The 21,457-nt window shown below is 35.4% G+C and overlaps 1 protein-coding gene across 1 annotated transcript; it reads left to right on the top strand.

Moving 5' to 3' along the window:
• Positions 1–215: 215 nt before the first annotated feature.
• Positions 216–20,053, top strand: LOC308188380 (uncharacterized protein C12orf50 homolog; the record flags this gene model as incomplete). The annotated part of the gene is made up of 13 exons (XM_080577293.1): positions 216–225; positions 479–513; positions 3,057–3,180; positions 7,489–7,662; positions 9,221–9,298; positions 9,385–9,498; positions 11,169–11,288; positions 11,952–12,014; positions 12,422–12,529; positions 12,914–13,021; positions 13,252–13,455; positions 15,592–15,683; positions 17,033–20,053. The coding sequence occupies 13 exons, from the start codon at positions 216–218 to the stop codon at positions 17,093–17,095; spliced, it is 1,293 nt and encodes a 430-aa protein (XP_080433419.1). The 3' UTR covers positions 17,096–20,053.
• Positions 20,054–21,457: the final 1,404 nt, after the last annotated feature.

The raw sequence follows: 21,457 nt of genomic DNA on the forward strand, positions 1-21,457 counted from the left end.
CTTCTGGTGTTGCTAGTGCTCTTGCTTGAATTCCATCTTATATCTACCTCGTTTTTCTTCAACTTTGTTTGTATCCTTCCTGCTCTGTAAGCTTTGGCATGGTTCGCCTTTGAGGTTGACTTCCTTTTCCTTTCTGCTCTTCCTTTTATGTTTTACTTCTAAAGTGCCACCTTTTGATCTAGAAGTGCTCTACAGTGTTCATCTTGAAATCAGAGATGCCGCTCAGTGATTTGATCCCATGTAGTCGGAATAAATGTATCCCTTACCATTTTCCAGGATTAAAACTCTATTTTCATCGCTAAATGTATTACTATTATTTTTTCAGAGGCAGCCCAGGACCTGAACAGGAATAGAGGTGTTAATTAGTAACAAAAGTGTATGCTTTCTGCTTTATCTGTGGTGGTGGACATCATGGTAGCAAGAAAAAGCAATTAGCAGCAACAAGATAAGCAGTTAACACCTAACAGTGTACTCGCAGGAAGCACCAAGTGTCTCAATCCAAAGGAGGATACGGTAAGAAAAACATTGGGTGCAAGAATTTTGGTTAAAAATTACTCAAAGGGTAAATGTTGTATTAGTTATATCAAAGTTTTGTTTTGAAGACCACAGCTTCTGCAGCTAGAAGTTGGGTATCATTTAAACTGTGCAAAATGGGTTTGTTCCATTTTATGTGGAAATCTTTGAAAGAAGAAACTTTGAAAGACGAATACAAGAAACTCTTGGAAATGGTCCAATTTTCCATACTTTATTCTGAAGCAATGGAACTAAGGAAGATGTTCAAGCCCAAAAGGTCACATGATGTCATCATGATGATGTCACAAGATCTGGAGGATCAATGGGTGACCGTGGATGTGTAACATTCTGTCCTGGCTAGCAACCATCTTCAACAGATAACAAACCTGGAGAAGGTACCACCTCTGTAGTTCAAGTGTACTTAGTTTTAGCTACGCTGTCAGTTGGAGTTTTGTTTCAAAAAAGAAGCAGAGCTGAAGTTCCGAAGCCCCCTTTTTTAAAAGAAAACTACTGTTTTCAAGATAAAATTAAGATTTGCTTATGCGTTGATAGCTTTTATGTTTTCATGTATGCTCTGCCTGCATAAAGAGAGTGGAGTAGAAGCATAAGAGGTGAAAATGGCTGAAGCTGGGAATGACAACTATTTCTATTTTTATTCTCCCTACGCACAGGTAAATGCTGTAGATTTTAGAGTAATCAGCATCCTTGAATTTCTTGATATATACATATTTAGAGGGAGGTTTATTATCTAGATTTAGAAGTTGGTATGCCTTGATCATGGCAGCATATGTAAATCAAATGTCTCATTTTCAGAATGAGAAGAGCTAATTGTCCTAAATACTCAGTGTGAATTGGGCTCAGATACTTAGGGAACACACAAGTTAGAACCCCACATAAAAATCACTGATCGCTCATCTTTCTTTATTGAATCAAAATTATATTAATTCTGAATAAACAAACCAAGTATATTTTCTGCTTATAGTGACAATGTGAATTTCTTTACATCCTGTTATATGCAACAAAGTCATTCAAAATGGGGTTCTTCAAAGAAATGTTTCTATTCCAACTGGTAACAATTTTCAAGCGTGATTTTTCTTTTCCTTTAAAAATTAGGCAGAAACTCAATAAAAAATAGCTGGTAGTCTGGCATTTGCAAATCCCAGCTGGCATGTGTTCCATATCCCAGATATGAACCTGAGTTTCCCATATTCAGGGTAACGGTCATGAGCATGTTCCTTTTTGAAATTAGGAGTTTCCTTATCACGTGCTTGTGGAAGATACCTCAGGTTATAGGGATAAGTGAATTGTATAATCATAGATGGTGCTAGAATCTAAAAACCGTTAGTAAGGAAGAGAGAGAGAAAAATAATTTTGTTTGACTAATGAAAGGGATTTGCATCGGAAGAGAGCTAATCATGCAGTATCATGCAGACTTTTAAACTGGAAGAATATTAATATAGGGAGAATTGAAGTGTGATTATATGTAGGAGTAAAGCAGCAAAAATGAAAAAAAAAAGCTGTTGATACTTTTTTTTTTAATTAGGCTTTTGTTTGTCATATGTAAAAACAGCTGGGAGATGGTGTGAGCAGTGAAATGACAGTAGTCTCAGAACATCATATCCTGAATATTTTTGTAAACTTGTAAGCATTTGTCACCATAACACGTTTATTCTTGGCTGCTGTGTTGCCTCCCACATTAATTAAAAATAGTTTTATAGGAGGAGACTGACATTTAAGTCAGGAACTAATACATGGGAATCTAATATGTCTTAGCCTCAAAGTCATTCTCCTCATTAGGGTTTCAAGTGCAGATTCTGTCACTGTGAAAAACCTCTTAGCTGTGATACTGTGTGCTCATTATGAAGGCAAGGAGAATGTTCGCATCTGTTTTGCAGATTTAGACATATGGAAATGAGGTACAAAAGAGCAAGTTCCTTCAAGCACATTTTTTTAGTCTGAAATCAAAAGTGACTTTCTCCTTCCAAAGTGATGTTTTGAATGTGAAATGAAACAAAAGACTTTTTTTTTTTTCTCTTGTTTTGTAATCCAAGACTGACTAGTCTGTACAAGGATTACAAGTTCTCAAATTTTTACTTTATCAGTTTTTGTTAGGCATCTTTGTGGGTTTTGTTTTATTTTCCCATGGGCCTGTATCTTTTAATATTAAGAGAGTATAGTATTGCACTTGTGCAGCAGATTTCATTTGAGATAGGTCTGATTATCCCATTAAGTAGAAAAAGAAACTCAAACACACAAATTAAATAAAAATGTTGTATATTAAAAATAATAGATTTTTTCTTCCCAGCATCTCATAAAAAGTCTGCAGTACAGTGTGCATAGACAGCTTTACTCTGATTCTTGTCTGGTAACAGTTCTACATCATTAAAACTCCTTTGACTTAACTGTAGATAGTGTTCTAACATACCAGAATATGGTCTTCCAAAGTGTTATGTATCTATTCACAGCAGTATACTTTGTAATAGTCAATGTAGTCTATTTTTATTGTTATATTTACAATATCTGAAAACTACTTTGTCCTGCAGCAGAAGTACAGCAGCATCTCATGTTTCTGGGAAACACAGCCATTAGGCTGTGTGAGGATCAGTTGTGTCTTCCATCACAGCAAACCTCGTAATATAAATGGACTTTTTCTGCCTCCTAGTAACAGTGAGTAAAAATATTTTCTCAACAATTTGTTAAAGTAAGTAAATATACAAAAGCATCCTTAAACTTCCACTGCTTACGTAATATATATTAAGATCAAGAAATGTACTCTTGAAGATCAAGAAATATACTATTTAGACCTGTGACTAGCAGCGTTCCCCAGGGGTTGGTGCTGGGTCTGGTCTTGTTCAACATCTTCATCGACGACCTTGATGAGGGAATAGTGTCTGTCCTCAGCAAGTACGCCGATGACACAAAGCTGGGAGGAGTGGCTGACACGCCAGAAGGCTGTGCTGCCATTCAGCGAGACCTGGACCGGCTGGAGAGATGGGCGGGAAGAAACCAAATGAGGTTTAATAAGAGCAAGTGTAGAGTCCTGCACCTGGGAAGGAACAACTGCATGTATCAGTACGGGCTGGGGGACGACCTGCTGGAGAGGAGCTCTGAGGAGAAGGACCTGGGGGTCCTGGTAGATGACAGGTTGACCATGAGCCAGCAGTGTGCCCTTGGGGCCAATGGGATCCTGGCATGCATTAAAAGGAGCGTGGCCAGCAGGTCAAGGGAGGTGATCCTCCCCCTCTACTCTGCCCTGGTCAGGCCTCACCTGGAGTACTGTGTCCAGTTCTGGGCTTCCCGGTACAAAAAAGACAGGGATCTCCTGGAAAGAGTCCAGCGGAGGGCCACAAAGATGATATGGGTCCTGGAGCATCTCCCGTATGAGGAAAGGCTGAGAGACCTGGGTCTGTTCAGCCTTGAGAAAAGAAGACTGAGAGGGGATCTCATCAATGTTTATAAATACCTGAAGTGTGGGAGACAAAGGGATATGGCCAACCTCTTTTCAGTGGTTTGTGGGGACAGGACAAGGGGCAATAGCCACAAAATGGAGCACAGGAAGTTCTAAACCAATATGAGAAAGAACTTCTTCACAGTGAGGGTGACGGAGCACTGGAACAGGCTGCCCAGGGAGGTTGTGGAGTCTCCTTCTCTGGAGATATTCAAGACCTGTCTGGATGTGTACGTGCGCAATTTGCTCTAGGGAACCTGCTTTGGCAGGGGGGTTGGACCAAATGATCTTTCAAGGTCCCTTCCACCCCCTTCGATTCTGTGATTCTGTCATACTATTGCAAATAAATCAGGTATGACCTGATCCAAGTCAAGTTCAAGGCAGATACAGGAATTGTGTTGGTATTTGAATGGGTTGCTCTATTAATTTATTTGTCATGTTACAAATCTCTGTAATCACCAGTTACATGCAAGAAGAATTAATAAATGACAGTTTAGGTTGCTAAGATACATCGAGTAAAAATTTTACATTAACTCATCATTTACCCTCACAGGCAAAACAGACTCAGCATACGGAGATTAATATGATTTATTGTGAACTATTAACAGACTAGTGCAGTGAGAAAAAAAAAGACAAACAGGGGAACACGGAACGGGGGCTGCAGTCAGTCCCTAATGCTTCGTCTCTGCTGCTCCTTCACGGTCACTCTCTGCCCCTGCTCCACACGGGGTCCCTCCCACGGGATGCCGTCCTTCCTGAACTGAGCCTGCGGGGACTTCCCACAGGCAGTAGCTTTTAAAGAACAGCTCCAACGTGGCTCCGTACCACGGGGTCCACCCGTCAGGAGCAAACTGCTCCAGCACAGGTCCCCCACGGGCGGCAGCTCCCCCCAGGCCCCCTGCTCCCGCGTGGGCTCCTCTCCACGGGCTGCAGCTCCGGCCCAGGGCCTGCTCCTGCGGGGGCTCTCCATGGGCCGCAGCCTCCTCCAGGCCATATCCACCTGATCCACCGGGGGGGTTCCTCCATGGGCTGCAGCGTGGAGATCTGCTCCTTGTGGGACCCATGGGCTGCAGGGGGACAGCCTGCTCCACCAGGGGCCTCTCCACAGGCTGCAGGGGAACTTCTGCTGTGTGCCTGGAGCACCTCCTGCCTTCCTTCTGCACTGACCTGTGGGTCCGTGGGGCTGTTTCTCACTCCTCTCTCCCATCTGATGTTCCACGGGAGTTTTTTTACTATTCTTCAGTCTGCTCTCCCAGAGGCCCAACCAGCGTCGCTCCCTGGCTCGGCTCTGGCCAGCAGCAGGTCCCTTTTGGAGCCAGCTGGAGCTGGCTCTGATCTGACATGGGACAGCTGCTGGGCTCTGCTCACAGAGGCCACCCCTGCAGCCCCCTGCCACATAAACCCAATACAATTATGGTCAGATCAGTAGTCAGAAACACTATTAAAATATTCACAACAATTAACACCTTCAGAAATTTGCTTTTTCACATTCTTCTGTACTTAGATATTTACCAGATTATACAGAGTAATGAAAATGGTCAGTAGGAATGTAATAAATTAAGACTAGCGTCTGTGTTGGAGGGGAGAGGTTGTTAGGATCACTATTAGCATTATGTGTTTGGTAGCATCATCTGTTGATAAAGCACAACATGTTATAAGAATGAGACGCCGCATTGGAAGGCAGCATAAGATTCCAGTGCTGTGTGTGTAAATACATTAACCGTCCAGCATTTAGAATAAATTTTTCAGGCTTGGCATTGGATGCATGTTGTTTAAGTACAATAATATTTTGTAAGGCAGTATACTTTCTCTTTTAACTTCTGAAAATCAGATTATTAAAAACAAAACAAAAACAACAACAACAACAAACAAACAAAAAACATTACAGGCTTTTTTGTTGTTGTTTTCCTTTGCTTCCCCCCTCAGTTCTTTCTAAATGGAGCTCTTATCTACAAGCAGTCCTGGTATGCAGCTGGACTAGGGTAAAAGCCCAGAGCAGGGAACCAATACAAATGTCAGAAATCAGGCAGAAGCAGGAGTGAGAAGTTGGCAGACTTGTCATAGCCAAGTGAACGGGTGAACTGAAATACAGTTGTTCACTGGCCTTATCTGCAAAGCTGTAGACAGATGGCATAAGAAATGTCTATAATGACCTCTATTAAGAAACAAGCACCTCATGTTCCTGAAATTCTTTCAGGAAAGGGTAGGCTGTTGTATCTGGTAAGGTAGAGCTTAACTAATCACACAGGACCAAGGCAAGTGATGTTTCTATGAGTGTCCATACTGTACAGTTCCTACATCCACAACATCGGCCTCTGCCAGCTAGCACTTACAAACTTAGGCATGCTTTTGTGTTTTTCTTTTTACTGGAATATGTGTAACTTCAAAGTCTGTGTGTTCCACAACAACATTGCAAATACTAAAGCTGCATTTATTTATATCAAGACTTAAAGTTCTTGTTAAACTAAGTTTGATTTGGCTTACACTATCCAAAGGTAATAATACTCTGGGACTGAAAAAAGCTCCACCAGGCTAAAGGGTTGTATCTTACTTGCTCTTGCATGTGATACATGCAATAAATCTGATCTGCAATAGTGTTTTTAAAATTGATTTAAAATATACATATGTTGCTCTTTTGCAAGCACAAAATGCACAAGGCTAACAACAACTGGAATAAAAGAAAATGCCCATGCTTCGTATTATTTCTATTTTTCATCATTTTTATTTTCAGTCAGTTGCATTTCCTTGGTCTCAGAAACTGCTGTCCTAGTACTGAAATAATTTTGCTGCAAAACTTTATGGGTAGACATAGGTTTATAGGGAAAATCATAGCTTTTATGATTTTCTTCTAATTTAGTGTAAACTATTTTTATGAACTTCATATTCTTTCACAAAATCTGTGATTTGTACGTTGCATTTGTACATAGCATTTATACAAACGCTATGTACATTTGTAGAATCTTATACATTTGTACAAGAGAGTTGTGATTTAGAAAATTCTGATGGAAAAAAAGAAGTCTACAAGCTAAAAATGGGTAATCTAGTGCTTAGCACTGCTACATTCTTCAAAATTGATGCCATGAAGACCAATACAGGCCTGCCTTCAGCAGATTTAATACATTTCCACAGGTGGGATCCTAGACTCATTTACTCACTTCAGCCAACGTATTACTAATCACATGTTTCCCTATGTTATAAACAAAGGGATTGAAAGAAAGAAACTTAGATTAATCTATCCACTAGTAGGAAGAGATATGCAACCTTTTTTGGACAGTGTAGGATGATCAAAATGTTTCACTTGTCAAAAGACTTTATTCAGCTGTGGTTTATCTTTCCATTCAAAGGAGCTAGTGCACATTCACTTTCGTACTTTCTGTGATTGGAAGATGCTCTTTTGCCTGCCTCTGCACAATAAATCTTTTTGCTGATTCTTTAAATATAATGATTTCAAAAGTTTACCTGTTGGTCCAAACCTAGTTCCTTCTTTAAAAACAACAACAACAACAAAAAAACGTTATTTTTTGCAGATGTCGCATTGCAGGAGGAGGTCCAAGAAGGAATTCTGAATCCAGCCTGTGGTCAAGAATCATTCAGAAATCAGGAGAATATTTTAAGACCAATTCACCCTCCACTGATTATAAACATCAACCACCAAGAGGATGAAGAGGAGGATGAAGAGGATGTTGAAGACAAAGAGAACGGTAAACAAGTTTTGTTTTTTTGTTTTACAAGGAAGTACAGTGGATGTTTTTCAGCTCTTAAAATATAGTTCATAAATGATTTATTCTAATAACCATTACATTTTTAGGAAAGGGTTATTGACAAGTTTTTGAAATTTGTGTATAATTCCCAAAGTATTCCCAGTTGGTAGTCACCAGATGCATAAGTAAGCCACCATTTTCTAACTTCTGTAAAACGTCTGGCTTTATATTTCAATACTGGTATAATTTACATTCCCCTTTTTTCATCAAATAGAGTTTAAAATATTCTGATGACCATCAAATATTACTCAAATTTCTCAGTTCAGGGATGATCTAAGCTATTGGCACTTTCATTTAAAAAGACATTTTTAATGTCTTCCTCTTCTCATCAAGATTTTTAATAGTTAATACTATATGTTGACTGAGGACTTACTGTGTGCCTTAGCTTTAGCCATCTCTGTAAGAGTTACTACTGGGGAATGTTTAACAGGGGATTTACAGTAGCAGTGCAGGAACCATTTTGGTTTTGTGCCAAACAAAAATGTTTCTGATCTATACAGCTGCAAATATTTTCTGTTCTTTGGCACTGTCTAATGTTATGGGTAAAATGCTATAAAAATTGCAAGTTTAGGAAGCACATCTTTTAATGGAAACAATTTTTTGAAAAGAGGTTGGGGCTGTACATGCTTATCAATGAAGGTGAAGCCATAGGTTTCTGTTATTAAACCCTCTTTAGGCAGTCACATGTTATTACAAAAAGTTATTCTTAAATCTAGTAAAAAGAGCCCATGCAAAACTGAATACATATATATATATACATATTAAAACAAAACAAAACAAACAAAAACACAAAAACTGTAATTAAACATTTGGATGTATCTCACTTAGAGATTAGAGATTCATAAGGAGTGAATGAATTGTGCGTCCCCAGAGAGTGAAGGTGAGAAAACACTCTCACATAGGCATTCTGCAAACTACTCTGGTAGTAGCTCTCAGGGAGCCCCATGCTGCTTTTCACTTTTCCCACTGCCTTTCAGGTTGGAAGGGCTGCTTATTGTTAGTGCTTCCTAACTCTGTTTCTGAATAAACTAAATTAACTTTCAGTATCAAAAAAAAGAGACAGTATCAAAAGTGGGTCATTGCTAGTCTTACTAACCTTAACTGAGACAGATGAGGAACACTCACTTCACCAGCTCTGCCAGCAGACATTACAGGATAGTAACTTTGAGCAGAGGTTTACTGACAAGAAGTTCTTGGTGATGTGTTTAATCAGATTTCCTTTTGAATGTAAATAAATGGTCATTTTGTGAGTGAGTACTGAAAATGGTTTTAAGTCATTTTAAATCAACAGGCATTAGCTTTTTAATAGGTGTAGCTGAAATTCCATTGCACTTGGAAATACCTAATATTCAAGAGTCGTTGTATTGCCCAGAGGAGAGGTTGCAGTCAGAAATAAAGTCATGACCAAAATGAAATTCATTATGGTATTTGATCATTAAGAAACATTGAAGGTCTTTGTATAGATATCTAGTAATCTTTTAAAAAATATTTCCTGCAGATGATTTTAATTTGTTGGCTAAGACTGCTTCAGACCTTGAAGAGGAAAGAGCAATAAAGGAAATGTGCTACAAATCTGGTAAATACGAAATTAGCGACTCTATCAAAAACAGCAATGCTGCCAATATAATAAAAGTATTTTTTCCTGTTTTGTGTTGTGTTTAGGAGAGTATTATAGGATTCAGTACCCTCAGGAACACCAATCAACAAAATTCGTATCTTCGTCTCTAGAAAATGAGTTATTGCCCTTGGAAGATATCAAGCAGGATTTGCAGAAAGGCAAGTATTTTCGTCTTGTTGTACAATGATTACTGCTTTTTGTATTACTGTTCCAGGGAGAAACTATTGCATAGTTTGCACCTCCTTCCCCCTCTTCTTAATTTAGTGAAAATAAAATACAGCACATAAAAAGAACATTAAAATATATCGTTATTTTTTCCCCATGTATATGTTTAGTCACATGCATGACGACTACCTGTATTGATTGTAGGTGGAAAAGATAGAAACTGGCTAACATTAAACCTGCATGTAATTTCCAGAGATACACAACATAGGCCTTTCATATTTTTCTTTAAGATCAAGATTTATGTAGTCTAATTTTAAACATCCCAAGCTTAGTTTATATTTCTCATATAGGCTGTCTGTTCTAAATGGACTAAGATAGGCCCTCTTAATGGGCTGTTTATTCCTGATAAGGTCTGCCAAAGATTAAATGAATCACTTTCTCAGAGGTGCTCTGCTCTTTCTGCTGACTATATTGGATGTTGAGATGGCAATTTGGCTATACACCAACTTTCACCTAACTCAATTTTAATGAAAAATATAACAAAAAACTTTAAGTTCTTATGAAAGATAGTTACAAAATAACTACATTTTGTTTTGAATGTTTCACCTTTTCTAACATAAATATGGTCAAAGAAATATGAATTAATAAATCTTTATTTCCCTTGTTATTCTTCTCTTTCATGCTTGAGCAAGTGGTGTGACTGAAAAAATCTGTATTAGTTTTGGCTTTATTGAATAAGTAATAAAATGTTCCATTTTAGAAGAGAGAATTATGTTATTAAGACACTAGAGTATTTAGTAGGTCAGCCATTAAAAATTGCTGGGCAGAAAAATGACCTGCTACTTTTAATTTAAAACATGTTTATTTTTATAGTAGTATAAATTTTAGGGATTAAATCTTGATAATACTGCTTTATGTAAAACAAATATGAGTAAGATGTGCCAATGAAAAAATTAGAGTGGAAAAATGTTCTCCATTTTGAGTTATACTGCATTTGAAGTCATGCTTTTTTGACTGATGGTTTTTGCCAGCCTAAATTGTTTGACAGAATTGGGTAAAAATATTTTCTTGTTATTTCTACATTTAAAATGTTTGTTATTCAAATAGTTTTGATAAACTTTTTCTGGCAAGTATTTAGATATATTTAGACTGTACACAAAGAATTCAGTGACAAACATATGAGTATTTATAACTTTTAATATATATATTTATAATTACATACATTCAGAAAAAATCAGATAGATGCGTTTTCCCAAAGCATTTCTTCAATTAAGTTTCTGAGGTTTTATATATTACGATGACATGTATGTTAAAAATACCACATATTCATTCAGATAGGATTCATAAGTATCATTCATGAAAAGTGAGAAGCTAAAGAACTAGCAGATAATTTGTAGCTGGTTCTTTACTTTTCAGTTGTAGTCTTCTGTAACCTGAGTATTGTGTCATTTTCTTAAAAAACTTCAGTGTACATCAGTGTTTGAGTTACATTACACACTACCCAAATGACTAATAAAAGAGAAAGAATAATATAAAACAAGAGGTTAAAGGAAATTGCTCCAAGCTAATTACTAACTCACAGAGGTGGGATTTAAAAAATGAGAGTTTGATTTAATGTGCTTACACACAAGCAGCTAAAATATCCTTTCTGTTGCCTTTCCAGGTGATGGTAATACAAATCCTACAAACTTTAATAATATGAAAAGTAAGGGAGAGACTTCAGGAAGGAGAGTGTCAGTAGAGGGTATTAACAGAACAGATCATAGATCCTTTGAAAATGGAGGTAATATACTTTAACATTGTCTTCTCATTGCTGAACATCGTGTGGTAAATACATTTGCCATAAATGAATATGTGTATATGAAACTTCACGATTTAAATATAAAAGAATAAGTCAGATACAGAGTTTTTATCTGTTACTCATGTTATATGCACTTCTTATTATAACGCACCGTTAATTGTAACAATTAAAAGTATCATTTATGATTCCACTTGCTTTAAGTCTCTAGTAAAAAAAAATTCCTCTATGCTGATTACAACTGACTTTTTCCTGCTTAATTTTGGAAAATAAATGTCTCTCTGAAGTTATAAAAAATGTGTAGGAATGACAAGTTAGTATGCTTTAAAAACCTGTTATGTGAGACTATCCCTAGTTAAGATGAATAGGCTTGGTATTTTTCAGTTATCGTACAGTGAAATACTAAGCTCCAATCCTGCGTCTTTTCTGATGGGAGCTGATTTCTCTGAACAGAGTTGAACTTAATGAAGATGTAGTGTCTTGCCACGTTCAGTTTAGTGTAGAATCATGTAATTAAGGTTAAAGAATGCACTATTATCCTTGAATTTGTGTTTACTTAACAGTATTTACTCATTTTTCTTCTTAAATACTTACTAGTAGTAAAAATAATAATATTTACTGTATTATTCTTTTTTTTTCTTCCCTTAGTTTGTCAGTGCAAAATAATGCAGTACCATGCTAGGGATGCTTGGTCTAGCTTTGAGCAAACTGGTATGCATCTTCTAGCTCCAGAACTGTATGGAACAGTACTAATGTATCTTAAATATTAATTCTTTTACTACAACTTTTATGTACAGTATATGTCTCTCTTTTAGGTGTTCTTCACTGTCATTAGTAAAAAGTTACCACTGAGAAGCAATCCTATAATTAAATCTCTGCTCATACCCATGTTGATTTAAAGCTTTTAAATGTTAGATGTTTATCTTTTTTATTTTTCTTTTGGTGGGCCTTAATGAATCATCTGTTTGGTTTCTTTTTTTTCACATTTCGTTTTGCATTTCTAAATTCATTTCAGTGAAAATGTAATTCTAAAAATAGCAAATTATGTGTGTTGTCCACATTTGATTTTTCATTGTGTTCTTTGGTGTAGATGATTTTTTGATGCTCATTTTCTGTAGGAGGTGATTGTTTTGTGGCACAGAGAAACATATTTGTTGAAGGGAAAAGAAATGAGGCACTACCTTTAGAAAAAGCACCAATTGCATCAGAGTATTCAAATGTAAAAGGTATTTAATTATTATATATTTTCTGATTTTTAGATGAGATTTCTTTTACAGTACTAATGAAGATTTTCTCATTCTTAATGGGAAGTGTTCTGAGCCAGAACCAATCAAAGTGATTGTACTAGTTCAAAGTACTGTGTTTTTAGCCAAATTTTGAGTTTTCTGACAAGATTTTGAGACCCTGAAGTCTGCTAGAGGAAATGTAGCAGTTTTTACTTTTGTGGGATGATACTTTAAAAATAATTAAGGTGAGAAAGAACATTCCTCACCCAAGGAGACCTGTGTATGAAGTGGGAGATGAGCTTTTCAGAACACTGTAGCATTTCTTGATAAGAAAATGTTGTGTGCTTTTTGAAAAAGTAAATCTGTGCTATTTTAACTCCTTAGCAACAAGCCGCTCTGAATTGGTAAAGAAGCATCATTTTAAGGGAGTAAAGAAAAAGAAATGGATTTCTGAGGAGCCAAGAAACTTCTCTAATACAGCAACAGGCAAAGGTATTTTTAGAAAATGGTTGGCTTGTTCATTTTTATTTACTAAACTATTAGATGATTTAGTACTGCCTAGTTCTGTTCCTAGTGTTAGATACAGACAATTTGTATTTTGATTGGACTGTCTATAAGGAACATTTTTTTAATCTTGTCTTCCAGGTTCCAGTCTTCTCTAATATGTCAAATTTTGAATAATGTCGTAACATTTCTTTATAAATTTGTTCTTTCTCTTTTAGAAAATCACACTTCAAACCCAAAAGTTAAACCAAGTTACCAACAAAGTGATAAAAGAAAGGATGATGAAACTGCGTCTTCTATTATTTCTGCGAGACAAGCTGGAAGAAACACTTACTTCAGTTCTTCAGAACCTCGAAGATCAGCATATGTGTTCTACCGTAATGTTACAGATGTCCAAGAACCAAAGTTTAATGGATCTATGGGTGAGTTCCTGCTTACACAGAATTCTTAAAATGTTGCTAAATATCTGTTTAGGTACTTATTCCTAAATATGGGCAAGAGTAAATTTAATCCAGCACAATTTTCATAATTAGATTGCAGTAGTATCCATAAACAGAAATGTAAATACTTTTATGCTTTATAAACATTTAACATTAAAAAAATTAAACATTTAAAATTAATCAGAATATTTATGAAAAATAATTCAGTCACCTTCACAGAAGGGATTCATTTCCCTGCCTACCAAAGAGGGATGAATCCTTTGATATGCTGATGTGCTCAAATATACTGATTCCCACTTTTCACAGCTTCTTTTATGTGATTTATTCTTTTTAGATAAATAAACCTTGTAATAGTCCCCTTTAACTTCTCATACTACTCCAAGCATTGAAAGCAAAAGTAGTAGAAGTAGTTTTGTAGTAGAATTTCAGTTTCCTTTCAAGAAATACTCATTGTTCAACTTTTTGCTACCATCAGGGGATGAAGGAATGACTTTTGTGTATTTTTTTCACAACTAGCATTTCACCGTGGTTTCGCTTATGATTTATGATTATTTTCATTATTTACAATTATTTTTCTTCTTGCATAAACAAGGGCCTTACTCAAACTTCCATTATCAATTTAAATATATTCCAAACTTCAGTGATATACACTCTTCATGATATATTATGTTCTCACATTATTTATACTGGAGAGAGGATCAAATTAATTATTCCTGCCATTCTTTCAGGATGATGTTTTCCTTCATTGTTTTGCCATCTTTGACATACTCTACTATCTTCTTGGTAGTACATAATATGTCATAATTTAACAAGAAGTTTACAGTGGGATTCTGAGTCTTATATCTTTCTTTTTGGCAATCTGTTTCAGATATAACGATAATTTTACATCTTTCACTTTATTTTTAACTTGCTAATACAGCTTTATACAATGTGGTATCATAGTTTGTGTTTTATTTGTCTTTCTATTTCCAGTCTGCATGGTTAATTTGGATAATTGTTTTTTTTATCTGTCACTTCAGCAACAAATTAAGTGGTAAATAATTTAAATAATCATAAGACAAGAAAGGATTCATCTCGCCAGTTTTATTCATCTGTCTTAAACTGAAATGAGTCCCGGTCTTGATATACCTCCCTGTCTTCATTTCCAATAAAAGAAACCTCCTTTAGACAAAGTATTGGTTTTAGATGAATAAAGTTAAATCAAATGAAACTTGACATCAGTGTTTAGTCTGCAGGACTAATATATATATATATTTTCTTTTAATATTTGTTTTGATTAAATCTGGACAGGTTGTATAGAAATAACAGAGAGAATGTTCTTACTGCAAAGGATACTTCTAAAATTTCCAGGCTAAAAAAAGCATTTCAAAGAAAATATGACCAGAATTTTTGTCATAAGAAGAACCATTACCATTTTTGATACTTTTCTTTTCAAGAGCACCTGAGCCATTTGGTCTGAAATGCTCCAAACCAAAAATTCTGCTTGACATAAATGAAAGATTTTAGACCCAAACTGAAAACTGTGATACTTAGATGTTGCATATAAACTGAAAAGCTTAGAATTATTATGTAATTATTCACTGGAATTAATGGATTTAATCTGGAGTTAAGAGAAAATAAGAATATTGATAATAATAATTTCAGCCAAGTTTTATACAAAATGATTATTCATTAGGCAACATACCTTGATGCAAAACCAACAGTCTTGCACAAGAATGTAGTATTGCCTTGCATCTAATGCTTTCACAAGCAGAGATAAAAGAGTATGCTGGATTTTTGTTTTGTTTTGTTTTGTTTTAAACTAAAAGCAATTGGTCCCATCAGGAAGATTTTCAACACTGGACATTCATTCTGTTTACCTCAAGGATGTCCTTGGAAGAATCACGTCACTTGGAAGATCTTGTGAGCCTTGTAGAAATTCTGCAAGATTATAAGTGTTTTTTAATGTACTAGGCATAAAGTCTATATTTAATAATACCTTGCATTTTAGGGGTGATTGACGTGATCCATCAATTGATATTTCAGCAACTGTTTCTTTTAAATCACATATCAGGCTAAGATAGTCTCTCCTGAAATTATAGCTGAAAATTAGAAACAATTTATATATTTCTTCTATAGACAAATATACTTCAGGATCTTGTAATGCACCAACTTGGAGGAAAAGAAATCCACATGCAAAGACATTCTCTAAGTTTAAAACAACCATTCAGGTACCTGTTTTATAGAAATATTTATAATTGAGTCTTTTTAATAAAGGTGACATATCTCCTCGCCAAGAAAACGTATCATTGCTCTTCAAACTAACCCAACCAAAGACTGCAAGATTCTAAGCAATGCTGAGTAGTCTGAATGAGTAGTTAGTTTTGTTTGTAGACATACAATTTTGCCTATATAGCTAACCTATGATTTCTAATTTTCTATAATATCACTGATATGAATACAAAATATGTACCTGCTTTTAAAGTGAAGAGATAAATGAAGTAGGTTTTGTCTTGTAACACTGGACAAAGCAGAAGAAACTCTAGATATGTGCAATCTATTTGTCTCTGTTTGCTCATGAAGTATATCTGTAATAGCTGAACTATGATCAGTCTAGGTCCAAATTCATAAAAGGACTCAGGCTACCAAAAACCTCAGGATACGCCCTAAGAACCATTAATACATTTTGCAGCTGTCTTGAAAGCAGAGATTAGAACCTGTATCTCCTTTCCCATAGATGAGTAGCCAAACCATTAGTCTTCAGTCTGTGTTTCATTCAAGGAAGACATTTCCTTCTTATCTCCTATCTCCTTATCTGTCCTCCACTGATATTTCACTCTGCAGCTGCATAGTTCAAAAGGTGGAAGAGCAGAGCATCCTCTCAGTTCTTGCAAGCTTAACCTTCTAGCTTGCTGTGAAAGTACATCCCTGAAAGTAGGAAGAAATAAGTTGAAACGCTGCTGAACAGTGCCCTTTCTTGGGTGAATCCTTTTACCACGACTTTATTTTATAGAAGATGGTCATTAACACGTGTTTTTGTTTGTTTGTTTTTATTTATTATTATTATTATTTTTTTCTGAGCAGTTTCTTTGGTTTTTGGAAACAAAAGAAAAAGAACTCTAGCAGATTAGTGCAAAGTGGATGGGTCACAAATGTGCAACTTTGTGACCCTGTGTTTCAGAGCCCTCCAAGTGGCCCAGTTATCGGTATTCAGATGAGTTCACACAGGGGAGCATTATGCCATTTTGATTCCAGTCTGAGATGCAAAATTCTGTTGAGGCACCGGATAGATGCAAAGCACCTAAAACCACCTACTGCAATGCATCACTAGGCTTACTGCATGTCTGATCACTTTGTGCAAGTACCACATGGTTCTCAAACATCTGCTTGGAAAGGTTTTGGAAGGAAAATACTTTAATGAAACATTTTGAAAATAGATTAATTATATTAGTATGAAATATTTTTTATTTCTATTGCTTCTGTAAGTGTTGAAGGTTTAATTCTTAAAACATCTCTGAAAGAGCATACAGTTTTACTCAGATTATGCACAAAATATTCAGTATATCTATTTTGACCACAGAGCCAAGAAGAAATGGAAATGAATATAAAAGGAGAAAGATTTGTAAACAGGAGAAACATATGAAGCCAATACTTCAACTTACAAGAAAAATTTAAATTAAAAGAAGGAAATTAACAAGTACTGCCCAACTGGACATCAAAAGATGATAAAATTGCAAATCTCAAAAATAATCTGCAGGAAGTACACTTTAACATTTTATCAAAAGTGATAAAAATGCTAATTAAAAATGTATGTTCTGTATGTGCACATATACAGGTCTTCAATCTATTCATGAAGTTTAATCTGTTGTTAAAATTTGACGGTTGAAATGATTTATTACAGACTATGGCTGTACACTTCAAGACTGCTAGCAAAAGATGTCTGTAGAGGGGGAAAATCCTTAAACAGAGAACTCCACCATTTTGTTTGACAGATACTTTAATGAAAAATTACTAATATGAATTAATATTATTAGTTGCACTTGGCAGATTCAGAAGACTTTGAATGTAAACAGTAATATTAATGCATTCTAGAAAATGGCTGTTTTGGTGTGAAAGACAGATTTGTAGATGATGTAATTGTTTTCCAGATGTTTGAGGTCTCAGTCTGAGTTTGATCTTGATATTTTGACATTTTAGTAGGGCAGCAAAACTGTTATGAACTAAATGAACTTCACAACAAAACAAGAATTAACAGAAATATGTTTTTCCACACATTTTAAACAAAAGTATAAAAGACTGGATAAAGACAGAGAGGAAGACTGACAAGAAGACTACAACATCACTTCCTGAAAAAATAAACTATATAAATGCTTTTAAAGTGAACAGTGACAACGTACGAATATTTCTCTAGAGAGCACAGATTTGTTTTTAAATCTTTTCTGCATTTCCATAATCTTTATTTTTTTTTTCTTCTGTGAGACAGATCGATTTGGTTTCTTTCCTGTAATTGGAGAGAATGGGTTTTGATCACCTTTATTCTAGGATTGGATCAATATATCAAACAGTAAACAGCACTGTGTAAAAATAGAATAACTGACACACCAGAAGGCAGGTGCAAGGAGGAAATGGATCCAGAAGGAGGAACTTCAGAAGATGAAAAGGTAAAAAATGCACTCAAAAGTTCAAAATAGCTTTCTGGAAAACTGAAAATTATGTAATTGTGGGCCATGTAACTGAAAGAAACATGTTTCAAAGATTCCCTCCGGAGAGTAAAGAAAAAGAGGGGCAAGGCAAAGGATTCTGTCTTCCATGAAATACTGGTCAGTAGCCAATGTGTGCAACTATTGTACCTAATGCTAAATTACTACATGTATGTGAATTTATATCTTTGTCTCAAACTTTTTTCCATTTTTTTTTGCATTTACTTAACCTTTGGTCATTCTTAAAACATACTCAGTTTTGGAGGAGAGCCCTTCAAACATTTTTTTGGAGCACTGTGATCCAGTAATTACCTCAGTGGCACCGATGGCTATGAAAATAAAAGCACTTTGCTTCTTTGTGACTGTTTAGAACATAAAATTGTATCAGATGTTTTCCAGGGTGCCTTCTAGCTGAAATTGTTCTATTGCTCTATGAGAAATATCATCATACATTTCTCAGTCCTACTTTACTGAGAATATCTTGCAAAAAAATAGGCTGGTAATGCTTTAAATATTATTACTTTTAATTTTAGAAATTTAATTTTTAATAATTTAAATTTTAAAAATGCTGTAATGATTATAACTGTGTAGGCAGTTGGGCGTTCCTTTCTTAGCTGAGAAAAGAATAGATTATCTGTTTTAGCTGAGAGGTAGAAAATGTTAAAAAACGAAACAAAACAAAAAAACAGGTAACATCTTTTTAAAATCAGTGATAAAGTGTACTGAAAATGTCTTCGTCCCTCTAATTAAATATTGGATTCTCAACTTGTATCACACAATGCCTTGCAGCAACATTTTGTATCTTGTCTGCCTGAGGCAGCTGAAAATCTTGACTTGGAGGGTTATTCTACCCAGTTATTTTTTAACATCTAGAAAAATACTTTTACTCTCATTTTCTATGTCAAATAAACATAAATTTTACATTTACTGATTGTTCAATCTCTCTCATTTAGAGGATTGAATTTGGCAGAACCATAAATTGAGCAGGGCCAAACATTATTATTATGGTCTGTTTTTTAGTATTTAATTAAGAAGGGTTTCAGTATTTAAATTTTGCAATTTATTTGGTTTGAGAGTAGCAGTGCAAAGATCCCACTATGCCTTAGTAATTTTATTTCAGAGTACAGCTGATACTCTTTGCTTGCTTGGGTATTAACCTATTGGTTTTACTTAACAATGTACTGTACAAAGAAGTGGAAGTTTGAGAGTTCATTACAATTACTAACAGTGTGTTTGCCAGAAACTTACTTAAAATTACTAAAAAGAACAGATGGGCAAAAAATTTGAATGTTACTGAGTGTTCCAGCATCAGATAATGACAGAGTAGGTGGTGCTACAGTTTTAGACTTTCCTGGTGAATCCATATTTGATCAAATATGTTCTGAGCACTGAATGGTGTGAAAAACAAACAAACAAACAAACAAAAAACATAAATGGCTGACATGGTTTGGATTTGAAACAGTAACAAAGTGAACTTCTAGCCTCCAAATTTGTGAACTTAACGGTGAACTAGAAGTAAGCTGAAGTTCATTACTGTATGTATTTTCTAAGTATATATTGTGAAATCTGAGAAAGCATTATGACATCTGAAAATATAAATATTATATTTGATTCTTTCCCTTAACTGTATTTAAACTCAAAGAGCTTTGTTAATCTATGTATTTATTATAGTTCTGAGCTAATATAAAAAGGAAATAAGTCTTAGCACTGTTTTCATGTACTGGATAGATAAAAAATAAGTGACCTAAAGGTGAACAAATAAGAGGAGTCTAATGTGAGCCACCTGAAGCAGAGACTGTGCTTTACTGTATGATATTGTTACTATACTGTGTTTAAAAAATGGTGTTTGTATATTCATAAACAATAAATGCACCTAGTAAAAGTAAATAATGTATGGAATTTTATTTGCATTATTTACCTTGCTTTTAACAGGACTGTAATTAATTAGATTAAAATAATTTCCACTGAGCTTTGACTACAGTGAACTGGCAAGCATAAAAGTATGCCTTCGTGAACTCATCTTTCAACTTTAAAGTTATTTGCAGCAATCTCTGCACCTGAAATCAGTAAAGCATCTTCATCTCTCCAATTGCTACCTCACACTCCATAACATGCAGTCCCTTGTACATCAAGGGTTGAGTGATCCACAGTGCAGCAAACCTGAGTGGGCACAGGTCTGTGCTACTCTGTGGTGTGTTACCCTTAAGAGTGTGGCCTTTGTGCCTGTGCTGTGCCGCACAAATGCCTTTGCTCAAAGGAAATTGAGGGCATTCAGTACTTCACATTATGAGGCTTAAGTAGTGGATTTCTGTGTCTTCACTTACTCGCTGCATGACAAAACCCCCACACTGGTTTAAACTAACAGTACTTGAAAATCAGTGCTTAGATAATGTGCCAAAGATCAGAGGCAAAGGGCTTCTGAAGCATAGTTGAACTTGGTGTATCATGTATGCATATACACAATCCACTGCTGAGTTGAAAAGCCCTGGGGAAAGGAATGATCTGTTGTTTTCACCTTATACATGTAAAAATATGCTAATGTTTTTCCAGATGGTACGTCTAAAAGCACATCAGATATCTAGTGTAGGTGAAGCATATTAGGTAGTAAACAGATTAACAGTGGTACCATCTGTATTTTATTAAAAGTTGCAGAGCTTCCAGCGTGAGAGCCTGCATTCCTGAACAAACTTTTACAGCTAATTTAAAAACACCACCTCCCAGGATCTTAGCAGCACTGATGTTTTAAATAAGCTGTTTATATATAAATATATCATAATATATCTCAAGTTGACACACAAATGAGGAAAAAAAAAAAGATTGTAAAATAAAAACATAACAAAATTTTCCTGGAAATTGTAAAGATTGCTTTAAAAGGAGGATGTTAACAATTTCACCCTAATGGAGATATTTGTTGATAAACTGTGCCTTGTACAGCAATACTTTATGTAAATAAATAAATATATAAATAGACTGTAAATTATTGAACTAGAGCTGCAGTCACTAGGGGTCAGTACAGTCCCAGGAATAAGCTCCAACAAGGCACACGAGTGAACCTTCATTACAGTGAGTTTGATTCCAGCTCTAGAGAGCTCCAGCCTATTTGCAGTGTTCTCCAACAGCTTTAAATTAACAGAAAAGGAAGGTCCCAGAAGGCTTGTTATGCTTCCTAACAGCCAGCTCAGGGAGAGGTGCAGTAACCTATATTCAAAATTACTAAATAGCTATTTTATTTATTTAATTAATTTAAAGCAATGATGTTCCTGTACTTTTGCCCTATCCTACACACTTTCCAAAAGGCATTTCTG

Source organism: Anser brachyrhynchus (assembly GCF_964034855.1).
Source record: "Anser brachyrhynchus genome assembly, chromosome: 1".
Lineage (NCBI taxonomy): Eukaryota > Metazoa > Chordata > Aves > Anseriformes > Anatidae > Anser > Anser brachyrhynchus.